Source organism: Venustampulla echinocandica (genome assembly GCF_003357145.1).
Source record: "Venustampulla echinocandica strain BP 5553 chromosome Unknown scaffold_6, whole genome shotgun sequence".
In the NCBI taxonomy this organism is placed as follows: domain Eukaryota; kingdom Fungi; phylum Ascomycota; class Leotiomycetes; order Helotiales; family Pleuroascaceae; genus Venustampulla; species Venustampulla echinocandica.
In genome coordinates, this window is record NW_022474211.1 from 172,822 (window position 1) to 185,243 (window position 12,422).

Below are 12,422 nucleotides of genomic sequence, written 5' to 3' on the forward strand. Positions count from 1 at the left end.
TCCCACTTACACTTATCATCAAAGAAAAGAGGGCCTTGTGAGTACCAACTATAGAGAGTCCATGAAATATTTCCGTTGCAGCCTGTGGACATACATAAATATTATTTAACATTAACGACATATGAGCTTGAGTTACACCCAGCTAGACGTGGATTTTGTGGATTTAAGGAGATGGGTCCTAAATCATCAAAACATCAGGATGACAGAAGCACGAAGTCAAGCTAAGCATCAGAAATACATCTGCCACACACCCCTAGGCTTAACGCGCATGTCACAGCCCATCTGCCCACAAAACGAAAAGAAAAGCGCATCCCCACAGCCCCGAAAACTTACAAGTCGTTCTCCTTCCTCCTCCGAATCTCAATCTCCGCAAGCGGATTAGGAGCAACCGTAGCCTCATTATAATAATTCTCTGGCCTCTTATCCTCGCCTCCCTTCCCCTCCACATCCCCCTTCAGCCTAATATCCCAGTTCTTCAATACCTCGATCATCAGAACTTTAATCTCGTTACTGGCAAAGAATCGACCAGGACATGCGTGGTTTCCATAGCCGAAATTCAATGACTCCGGAGCGGTGGTGACGAATTGGTGCTTGTTTTCTTTGCCGTTGCCCATGGCGCGCAGGTTGGAGAAGCGGAAGCCGTCGAATTCTGTAGGGCCTTTGGCGGTGGAGGGGTTGTAGGCAGGAGAGAACGTTTCTGCGGTGGTTGAGGTGTGGATTGCCCACGAGGGGAAGCCGAATCTCGTGCCTTTTGGGAGGGTGTGGCCTGTTGAGAGGGATAGAGGGGCGGTGGTTATGCGGGTGTTGGATACTTGAGAGTTTTATTAGTGGGGGAGGGTCTGGGGTTTCCACTTTGGGTACTTACGTAGTCCTGGAGGTGATAATCTCTGACTTTCTTTGAGGAAACTGTCGAGCTTACGGAGTTTGGGGATGCTTGATTTCTTTAGCTTCATCGAGCCGTCACCGTTCAAGTCATAGCCATCTTCTTCGAGGACTTGGTTGATCTCATCACGTAAAGGTCCGAGGTACTCAGGTCGAGAAACGAGATCAAAGATAGCGTGGGTTGTAGCCATGGTTGTGGTGTGGATGGCGGCAAAAGATACTGAAAGCTGTGTTAGTTCAATGAACGGAATCTAAAGGTCATAGGGAAAGTGCGTGATAACTTACAAACCATCTGGTTAACACCCAAGACTCGTGGATCATAACGTTCATGCTCGTCAGTATGTCTGAGAACCCACGATACAAAAGCTCCACGCTGGTCCCCAGACTTGCTCGAGGAAGCCTTTTCGTTCTGTGATGCATGCAACTTCTCTTGAAGCAACGGAGCCAGAAGCTCTCCTCCACGCGCTTTGTGTTGCTTGACCCTTCGTATCTCGGGAAGAAACGGGGCCACGAATGGCCGAAGTAAAATATTCCACTTGCGAATGGCATCTGCAGCTGCAACAGCATCGATTGTAAATTTGATGGTTGAATCGAGCCACTCTTCATCCCGGCTGAGGGGGAGACCAACGAAGACTCGACCACTCAGCAACGCCACGATGCGCACAAGCTTCTGATATAGCACGATTGAAGTCCAATCCTCGCACGCACCAAGCTCCTTGTTCATGGAGTACTGAATTTCATCTTGGAGACCATCGAGAACACTGGCAATATGTCTCGTCAAATCAACTTTCACAGCCGTGATTATCTCTGGTCGATCCTCTCCGATCCCAGTGTGCTTGTAGAGGAAAATGTCGCGGACCGATTTCATGAACGAAACCTGGGTCTCGGGCAGATTGCGGACTTCATCCAGCACACATACTGGGAGAATAACTTGTGGTGGTGATATTGGTATGATATAGGGGGTATTGGGATACTATTGCAGAATTGCAAATTAATATGATGCCTAAAGATTTGAGTTAATGGAAAAAGAATTATATCATTACCTTTATAGTGCCTTCGACTAAATCCTTGCTCAGATCTTGAGGGTTGCCTGTACCTACAACGGGTAGGTTGAGCCGTTTTGGCAAGTTGAGGACATAACGAACAGTTAAAGCAACGACAAGAAATAGCGCAGCGCTCAAGGCTAAAGGAGATGCCAAGGCGAGGGTCTTAACATGGCTGACAACTGATACAGAAGCCATGGTCGATGTTCAGTATATATTATCAGGGTGGTTGGTAATGGGTCTTGAGAGAAGATATATACAATAGCATTGAAAGTATCAGGAGATCAAACCGGAAAACAACCATGAGAGAAACAGGTAGGCGGGGTACCCAGAGCTTTATGGGCGCGGTGAGCAGTGAGCAAGGTATTCATTCTTATATGGCTAATCAATAACAATGACCAAATCCCCGACTTGTGCAACCAGGGTTTCCAACGTCTGTAGGGCCAGGTATGCTCCCACGGCCAGCACTGGAGGGCAGATATTTCGGATGCTTTTACGAAGTGAACGCATAAGTACTCTGCCTAGGTATAGTACATGGCTTATAAAACCTTAACTTTACCCGGACGATCAGGTTTGGACCGTGTCCATGTCCACAATTCGCCAGAATCGCCAGGGTCCAGTCTCGCCTGGCTTCAGCCGGGCTGGCATAGATTGGAGATCACTTGATACCGGCACTCATACCGACAGTACCGCCAATAGTGGCAGGCTCAGGCGGGCAGAAAACATAGAATGCTGTTTAACTTGGCGTTTGCCAGCGTCTAAGCAAAAGATTCGGGGATTGGGATCGGCGGCTAAGGCCTCAGGAAAAAGTCAGAGATTGTCTAGGACGGACGGACAAAAGAAACCAACCATCAGAATGCGAGCAAGTATTCGTACTCGTACTCGAAAGCATGATGATGATAATGACAACGTGGGGTAAGTGGTGCATCATACTACTACCTAGAGTACCTTATGTACCTACCTAGGATAGGTACTTTACTTCGTTCATGTACGGAGCATCATCATCATTTTCATTTATCACCCTCGGAAGTCGGTCTCCCGCGTTGGTCATTCGGCAGTCGTAAGGCAGACACCCGGTATATGATAAAATATGATAATAGCGTCCCCACCACAAGACTCCATAGTCTCATCCACTGTTGTCGTCTGGTACTGTACAGGACTTCGCGATGGTAGTCAAATCAGCTCCAAGAGGTTGGGTGGAGTCGTATTCGGATGCTGCCAATTTTTGCTAAACGAAACTGCCAGAATTAACGTCGACGACCAATGATTGTTATCCAAACACAAAGCAACGGCCATGGATCATCGCCCTGTGGCCTGTCTAGCAGACTCTAACTGGACCCTGCTCCAACGCATCGAACCGATGTCGTGTCTGCCCTGTCGAGCATGTCGAGCATGTCTGGACTCTGGCCCTTTCATCCCCGTCTCGGCAACCTGCGATATTTGCATCCGAACACGAGCGATGTTGCGCTGCGTACATGAGACCTGGATAGGCAGCTTCAATGCACAAAGCCGAATCATGGGGGCCTGACGACGTCTCCCTTATTCAACTTCATGAAGCGATGGTCGTTGGCCGTTGGTGCAGTTTACGAAGTTGGGAATAATGAATGAATGGCGTGAGCTACAATTTGACGCACTACCACTCCAGCCCAACGGGCAGTTTTGCGCAGCGCTCTCTCCAGGTCTCCCTGTAATGAGATTCGATCTGGTCTTGTGAGCAGAGGCGGTTGGTATTGACCCTGTTGCTCTGTTTCGAATAATATGGGTCGAAGGGATGGTTGACAAGATGATCGTCGATCAAGGAGTTGTCGCTGGTGAGGTTGCAAGCGAGGCAAAGCTGCCAATGCACCACCCCCGAGTCTGGCCTTCGCCTTCGTTCTCCAATCTTTTTCTTTTTTATCCTATGTCATCATATTATATTATCGGCCGAGGTTATGGGCCGCGGCTTTCAAGAAGCAGCATCGCCGTTTCTATGCTGTTATCGACGTTATTGCTGCCCGGGGATGAGTTGACATCGTTGGGCATCAACCACCGCAGGCACAGATTTCGGTGTTATATATACTAATGTAAGCAAACAGCTGTCACATACGACCATAGACTGAGGAGAAATGGGCATCCCGTCCGCTCTGCCATACACAAGCCTCAGATCGGCAGATTAGTAGTTGGGTGGGTGACCACCAGCGAATACCTGCTGTTGTATGTTTTTATTTTTGGATAACCTTTATAAGTAAGGTATTTTATTTAGTCCGGTCATTTGTACTTCTTTTTGAATATACATCGCAATAGAAAAGAGACATTCCACGATGAAGGCATAGTCTTATTTCTACCGCAACGACCAAGTGGCCTATGTTTTGACTCGCAAATATTGTGCGAGATAACAAGCAACAGGACTCCTCTTTTCGAGCCCAAGGGCAGTCTGAGAAACCTGCTGCACATTTCGATTGCATCCCGCATTATCTATTTCGCAAGTCCTTACCTTGCTCTAGCGACAGCACTACCAAAACTTGTGTCGCATCGGCTGCAGCAGTTGAGTATCGAATACCAAGGTGATCTTTTAGACAGAGACAGGGCAACAGCTATTCCCATGCTCGAGAACCATCTACTATGGAAATGTTAATCGATTTATAACTTAGTATCATGGACGAGCTCGTTTATATTTACAGTTCATCACACCATCCGTCGCCGAGAAGCGACTAATATACCGACTTCTAGACCAGAACCAATATGTATTCGGATCTTGGATACTCTAAAACTGCCTCGTGAATCCTTTTTACCTGCTGTTGCTCTGGTTGAAGTCTATACCATCAAGAGTGAAGGGAAACTAGACACGACTACTCCCACGGCGAATATCTATCGCAGGGCAGTATGGATCTGTTTGTAGTAAATCACAATGCGATGATAATGACTACACTACAAGATTTGATTGATCCTAGGTTGTATGGGTCACATCCTGCATTTGCAGAGGAAAGAGAGCGGAAAAACTTTGTTTTCGTATTCTTCAACTTTGTGAAACGTTCACAGGCCCTCCGGAAATACCAAATATATATATATATATTAGTACAGAAATATATCTCGCACAGAGAATGTCCACTGGTTGTTTTCTTCGTAGCGGAAATCGTCCTGTTTTCATGGCGATCTTTTTATCGCCCAAACCTCGGTATCGCCTAGATACCAAGATTCTAGGGGCTTTCAGACAGAATCCTTGGGCTATATAACGGTCATAGATATTAAAGGCTCTAAGCTAATGCTTTACCAGGAATATTCGTGCTAGATTGCAACCTGGAATGCTATAAAACGATCTCGATACACGTTCCCGAGCCTAGGCAATTCGCTGAAATGATGTATGGCATATGCGCAGATAAACAAGACCAAAGACAACTCAAGTGTACTCCACCACACGAACCTGATGAAGATATAGATATATTACGTGAATCCATGGCTAGCTTGTCAGATCTGTCTCTTTAACGAATGTAAGCTCGATACGAGTATGTGCTAACAGTCAAATGTAGTTGGCAAGGGATAACCAAACTCATTTACAGAGCTGCGAACGACCGCCGTCAATTTACGTCTTGTGCATTAATAATTAAGTCGTTGAAGAGGGCACGTAGGGAAGGATGCCGACTAATAAACGCGCTTTATTAATTTCCTTCTAAGATGGAGCCATTTAGGTAGGTTAATAGATGGCGATCCCATTTTGCTGATTATCCTTTCGGTGTGCTTAGTTTTACGATAGCGAATCCATCGCGGAAGGGCTGTGTAGGATTGACCAGACCTTCATTACCGCCGGCCAGGATGGCTGGACGCATAGGGTTAATTACATTCTTGAAGCAGATCTTTTAAGTTTGTTTATTTTTGATTATTTCTCCTTGGGATGGATGGGAGTATGGCGAGAAATATCAACTATGTGTTGGAGTGGCAATATCTCACCGCTAATGGGTTTTTGAATTCAGCATAATATTCGCCATGACTTATAGTCTTCAAGGTAACTTTGATAGTTGCGAGAAGATCAGCCGCAAAGCTAGGAATTTCTTGAGGCTCCTTCGTGATTGGAAGTTTCGAGTTGAAACAACGCCATCAGTCTCCTCCAAAGTGGTCGACTGCTCATCACCTTTCTTGAAGTCTCCTTCGAATGTAGCCGCAAAATATGGGTACTACTTGCAAAGGAGGGCCCTCGGGAGCTTATCTTACATTCGTGGTTTGCAGATCTGATGGAATTGTAACGTGAGAGACGGAATATAGAGAGACAGTTGTATTCGTAGGGAATGCCAATAGATGCTTGGAAGTACTCACGAATTTGCCAAGGTTTCACAAGGTGTATCAAGAGCATTCTCCTCGGTACCTATACAAGCTATACTTGACATATCGTGTGTTTTGGTGTTGAAGACGTCGTTGGTGAGCGAGAGTCAATTCTGAGGTTCGGCACATGGTCCTCCAGCAGGGCTAACCATAATTACCTACCTAGGTACTTGGCTATGTAATACTTAGAAATTCAATAATGTGCAAAGCGGAAGCCACAATCGCTTCCCACTGTAATGGTGCACAATCATATTGTTTTTAAGAGAATTACGTTGCATGGAAAACGAATCGTGTCTACCTCATCTTAGGTACCGCTAAGGTGAACAGGTCGTTGCTGGGTGAACCATAATCCAAGGAAGCCCGGCCAAGTAGCTGTCGTTAAGTGCGCGCCTTTTAAAGCTGAACACTGAAGGACTTGAGCTTGAGACAGGCATCTAAAGTCTTTCTCATAACATTACATAAACATGTGTGGCTATTATTTATAGCTTCCTCTAAATTTAAATGATATTAAGTTGTCAATGACTCAGCTACTACATACAAAGTTCGTATCACTGAACTGTTTGGGGTCGCCTGTCGCGGTGTAGACATACCGGAGGCAGATGCTGTTGGCTCGTCACGTAATAACATCTGCATGCTCCTCTCTTTATTTTACAAGATACCTTGAAATTCACCATCCTCTTCTGATAGTGGCTCGCCACTCATTATCCACATTCTATTCCACTGCGTCAGGTCAGAAAACCAACCTCCTCAATCGACGCCACAGGCTCTTTTGTTCATAAATCCAGCCATTCCTATTTCGCAGGCTCCTCTCCCTACCTAGGTATTACACGACGAGTCAATTTCCCTCCACGAATCAGCCCACATCTAACATCAAATTTCCAGGGCTAGATCAATTCACAATGGCCTCTTCCGATATTCTGTCGCAAGCCCTTTCCTCCATCACGTCGATAAAATTAGAGGAGCTATCTATTCAGCGATCTACTTTTGAAAATGCCAAAGCTGAGCTCTTGAAAGCTGTCGACGCCGAGGCTAATCAGACCGAGAAAGTTCGCATGCTCGTCGACCGTATCGAGAGTTTCCCGTCCATAAGCAAGGTCAAACTAGGTGACAATGCTCCCATCTCCCTCAACAACATTAAAAAATTTCTAAAGCAAGCTCGCTATGATCCTTCTGTCTCTATGGAACTACAGAAAAGCTGGCAAATCAAACTCCAGGAAGCCCTTGATGGCCACTCCCGCCGTTACGAATACGCTTCTCTGTACGGAAATCTGGTGAGCGAATGGCTTTCTGCGTCGGAAGATGGTGCAGGCTCTTCGGCTGGTAAAAGCACAGTTGAGGAAGTAGGACGCAATGAAATGCACGAACAGCGTAGAACCTGGGAGGACTATGTCTTCAAGGCTCATGAGACCGATTCTTCCGCAGTCGACAGTTACCTCAAAGCATTGTTCACTTCCAATAAGAACATTCATTCGGCATATACTGATCTAGCTGCCGCGTCATGACGGAGTTTGCTAATCTCATGGGTCTCAAGTTCAACAAGGAGAAGACTGGAAGTGTCAAAATCACCAGAAAGGGCGAGAAGCTGGATAAAGTTGCCGCCGGCCTCCCAAAGGGTGATGTTCGCTGGGGACTTCTGAAGCTTGACTTGGTCACTGGACGATTTGTCATCGACCAAGACAGCGTAGATGAACACATCGAAGAACTCCAGCTTCAGCTCAGAGCCTGCAAATCGGTAATTGAATGGATCCAAGTCTGGAATCTCTACGGCGTCCGCTATTTTACTACCAACTTTGGCCGGCTAGCCAATTGTTTCGGTCAGGTACATGTCGAAATGATACTTGAGACTTTCACACGAATTCAGAGTCAACTTTTTGCTTCCACCGGCGGAAGCGTTACTTCCACCCTTAAGAAAATGATAGCCGACCGATTTGGAGTGAAGGATATTCCGGAAGGCTATCTATACTTTCCTATGTCAATGGGCGGACTGGATCTCAAGAGTCCTTTCGTAGGCCTTAATCTTATTCACGATACCGTCGCCAGGAATCCTGATACCTATATGGATGACTACTTCACTAATGAGGAGAGCGAATATCGTAAGGCCAAGATGCTCTTTGATAATGGTACGATTCCAGGCCTCTCAGTTGCGCTCAGGTATTCGGTCGATAGAAAACCATTCATGTCTTTTGAGGAGTATACACGGTACAGGGAGCAGACCTCTAGGAACCTCCGTGAGACCTATGTCGCCTTGACTGCTAAACCAGAAACGAAAAATGTCGACCAGACTAGCGATGTTTCAAGCCTTATTTCCTCTTCTGACTGGAAATCGTTACAGCCATCTCAGCAGTGGATCATCCAACTATATGCTGCTGATATGATTTCACGCTTTGGCGAATTGAACGTTGTGGAGAAAGGTATGCTTCCAACAGGCATGGTGAGCGCGTTTAGAGAGAGTCGGTTTAAGTGGTAGGGATGATTTGGTGATACATACCATAGGGGAAATGGGAGTTGGGGAGTAAATGATACCACACGAGGACAGATCAGCGTTTTCATTTCATTCAAGGGATTACTAAAATTGCATAAGTCCTACTATGGGACTCGGATCGCAAAATACGAGTCTAGCTATAGTGGGGGAAGCTCATGGGAAGCATAAATATTGGCGAATGTTGAATTCGCGGTCTAATAACTAGCTAACGCATTGGTAATGAAGAAATATCAAAAAACACTGTAGAAGGAGGTGAAAATATGCCAATTCCAGTCTAATATATAGAGGCCTATGACGCTTAACCAATGAGAGAGGACAACGGGGAAGGGCAGACGAAACGAATCGACCTAGAACCCGGTACACTATATCCGCCCTTGCCATCAGACCCCTTGCAGTGAGCAGGATCTCCAGTCTTGCTGCTAAAGGGTCCATACACCGTTCCCGTGGTATCACAGTTCAGAGCGGTATAAGTGAAAACTACACCACTCTTTAGCTAACCTTGGTTATAAGTCATGCCTCATGGATATACATACGTTGACATCCATCTGACGGATTAATGTGGTCTTCAATGTATAGTGCGCCGAAGAATTGGGCTTGATTGTAACAGCCTTGCTGGTTATGGAAGAGGACATGGTTGCTAGGGTTGATTGGTGGCGGTGCTCCGCTTCTGGAACAGTCGTTGTAGATGTCCAGGGAGAAGACTTGAGGTCCGTTGGGGTCTTGGCGAGCTTGGAATTCAGATGGTGCAGCTAGGACTTGACTGGTAATGAGAGCTACTAAGGTAGTGATAGATGAGATGGCGACCATGTTGATGAGTTTTGATTTCTGATGCTTTCTTGAGTTTCTTTGTCGTTGTTGAAGTTGAGCTGTGTTGCTGGGTTGGTTGGTTTGATGTGTAAGGAATGGTTTATAATGTTCTTTCCTCGAGAGAGGCGACCCTTATATACTAGTTCTATGTCCTGAAAACTGAGATCCTATCCATCAAAAGTACGAACGGGCTATTCCATCTCATGATCTCATGATCTCATGATCTCTTGATACTATCCTTAGCCATCCAGTTGTGGCCTTGATGAATGATTGATGACGTGAGGAAGAGGCTCATGATCCAAAATCAACACCTCAGTTTGCCATGTTTCTTATAAATCCTCTGTCCAAAACTCATCTTAGCCATGGCTGTTGGCTTGCTCGTAACTATGGCTGATGAATAGCCTCGTAATGAAGATGTGGCGGTTATCAAATGGTAGGTTCTTAGTTCTTGGCTTCCAGTATGAACGCCTTCGTCAGACCAACATCATGTCAGATTGAGAGAGGAGAAGGTGTCTTCTGCGTTTTAACAACATGTTAGTTTCTTTCCATGGGGTTGTTTTCAGAGTCCAAGAGCACAAGTATCAGAAGCCTGTAGCTTATTAACTCTTATAACATGCCAAGAGACATTGGTGTGCGTTTACTTCTATAACTTGAGAGGCGTAAAGATATACGTTTACCAACAAGAAATTCAAAATGATGATCTTGCCATAAATATAGCGGACTTCCTCTTGCCCCCAAAGTCAGTCCCAGGACACTGGAACCCCCTGGATAGGCCAAGCCAAAGGGCTGGGGGCTAGGTCAAATCTGACACCTAGCAGCCCTACCACGTGAGAGATAATATGCTTTTGATTCTTAAGCTCCCTACTAAGCCCCTAAAATCTCGTGAGCTACGGCAATCGCCCAAATAAGTGATACGAGCAGACCAGTTTACCAGTAATTACTAATTAAAGAGATAATTGCCTCAATTAGACAGCGTTTAAAGAACACAGATCTCGCCACATTCCATTCAACTAACACATGTGATTAATTCCTCTATTTGCCTATCTGTATAGGCTTTCCACTCATTAGATTAAAAAAACCAATATACTTAATTACCTGAAAATCGTCCCATTCCAAGTCCCATAACCTAAAAAATATGCCCAAATGCTTATTGATAACATTCGTGTACTTTTCCCAGTCGCTTCAGAAGTCTAGGCTAATATGCTTATTTTATAAAGACGTAGATGTATAATACAACGCTCGAGAGTAGGGCTAGGAATATCCGTAGCGCGCTTGCCTTGCAATACCTTGATTGTCAGGTATATCCACTTGTACTTGTGATTACCTCCGAGGAATTATAAGCCTGTACGACTCGCGGCGATTCCGATAGCCTCGGATCTAGAGTATGATGCTGACGTGCATAGGGCTGAACCCACTGGTTTGGCGAGCATCGTAAGACTTGGTCACACGGACGCAAAAGGGAACCTTATAAGTGTGGTAGGACAACTTCTTATCTCCTTTGAAAATACTCGCAGATGTACACCTATGAGCGGCCCTCAGAAGTGATATTCAAATGACTAAAGCTTTGCTGTGCGGCTATGCACTCTGAGGTAGAAATTCGGTGGCTCATTCGACGCAGCATTTGACAGTGAGGAAGAAGGTACCTTTGGTTTTGTCCAGCCCACTCTAAATAAAACATGTTGACTTGAATCTTGCAGTATCAGTGTGACAGGAAATATATTTTGGTTTGTATAGATCGGTGGTTTTAACCCTCGGCTCAAGAAAGGGGTGGGGAAAGGGGCTTAAGCGAAACCGCCTCGGAATACTGGTCCTACCGGAGAAATGGAAAAAAACTGACGAAACAAGCATACAACGACAGATATTCTTAGGTATCCCTTTAGTGCGAAGGTTAAGGGGTTAAGCTACTAGTTAGCAGCTCCTATAGCTAGGGGTATTGTTATTCCCGAAAACCACCGATTTGTTCTAAGAGTGCGTCTGTCTGATTTGAGGCACCCGAGGATTATCCCAGGCATCGAAGGTATAATACCCATCGTCGCTTTTATCTTCTCCTCGTGATTTCGTAAACTAAACCTACCTTCCTCTATTATCCTTCCGCTAGCGCCAATGATCATCAATAGTAGTCGTGTGAAGCATCTTTGGGATGATGCTAAAACTCAGCCGGCGTGGGCCGCAACAAGATTCTGGGGTTAACTACTTAAAGAACTCTTTTCTAGTTGCGACTAGGCGCTTTCTTCATACCAGCCTCCAACTGACGAGCCAAGTGACCTACGGCGAGCCGATTTGCGTATGAAGAGCTGGATTGACGACCAGTGGCAAGCTATCCTCTTTTTCCAAGGCCAAAACGAACAACTGTACCTGGACTGGGCCGACGCACTTGAAGTTTAGGCATACGATGCTTGCATAAGTCACCTTAAGCCAACAGGGAGGACCCAAATGTACGCCACTGTAGCCATTGGAACCGCTGCACGTCTGTGGTATGTCAATATCGATGAAAGCTATCTACTTCCAATGGCGCCAGTCAGTGAGAATATCGCCGAAAGAGAGTTGTGTATCGAAACTCACAGTGCTGGCGCTCGGAACTCCGGGAAGTCCTCGAATATATGGCCGAAAACAATAGACTCTCTGGAATAAATCTACACGTCTTAAAAGGCAAATGCGCCCCAAAAACTTTCGCAGCATCTAACAGGAACTGTACCGAAGTTACCCGTCCAGCGATTCCCATGGCCCAGCTCACTTATGGTTCTGGCTCCGGTGCTCCGGTCCAGGACTGATACCCCTCACGCCGAAGCCACCCGGGAGGTTGTTTCACATCCCACTAGCAACGATGAGGTCTAGAGTTTCAGAGGTAGCTCGCCAGGCAATGATGGGAGAGTCGATGGGGCATTATGCGGAAGTGGGATGATCCGTACATTGCC

At 46.0% G+C, this 12,422-nt stretch overlaps 3 protein-coding genes across 3 annotated transcripts; 1 reads left to right on the top strand and 2 right to left on the bottom strand.

The window, feature by feature from the left end:
* Nucleotides 1-329: 329 nt before the first annotated feature.
* Nucleotides 330-2,123, bottom strand: BP5553_07488 (uncharacterized protein; the record flags this gene model as incomplete). The annotated part of the gene is made up of 4 exons (XM_032016111.1): nucleotides 330-811; nucleotides 866-1,102; nucleotides 1,168-1,855; nucleotides 1,926-2,123. The coding sequence occupies 4 exons, from the start codon at nucleotides 2,121-2,123 to the stop codon at nucleotides 330-332; spliced, it is 1,605 nt and encodes a 534-aa protein (XP_031867342.1).
* A 4,994-nt stretch (nucleotides 2,124-7,117) lies between these two features.
* On the top strand, nucleotides 7,118-8,685 carry BP5553_07489 (uncharacterized protein; the record flags this gene model as incomplete). Its single annotated transcript, XM_032016112.1, has 2 exons — nucleotides 7,118-7,662; nucleotides 7,707-8,685. 2 exons carry the CDS (start codon nucleotides 7,118-7,120, stop codon nucleotides 8,683-8,685), a joined length of 1,524 nt encoding a protein of 507 aa, XP_031867343.1.
* Nucleotides 8,686-8,998: 313 nt separating this feature from the next.
* BP5553_07490 (uncharacterized protein) lies at nucleotides 8,999-9,507 on the bottom strand (the record flags this gene model as incomplete). The annotated part of the gene is made up of 2 exons (XM_032016113.1): nucleotides 8,999-9,177; nucleotides 9,234-9,507. The coding sequence occupies 2 exons, from the start codon at nucleotides 9,505-9,507 to the stop codon at nucleotides 8,999-9,001; spliced, it is 453 nt and encodes a 150-aa protein (XP_031867344.1).
* Nucleotides 9,508-12,422: the final 2,915 nt, after the last annotated feature.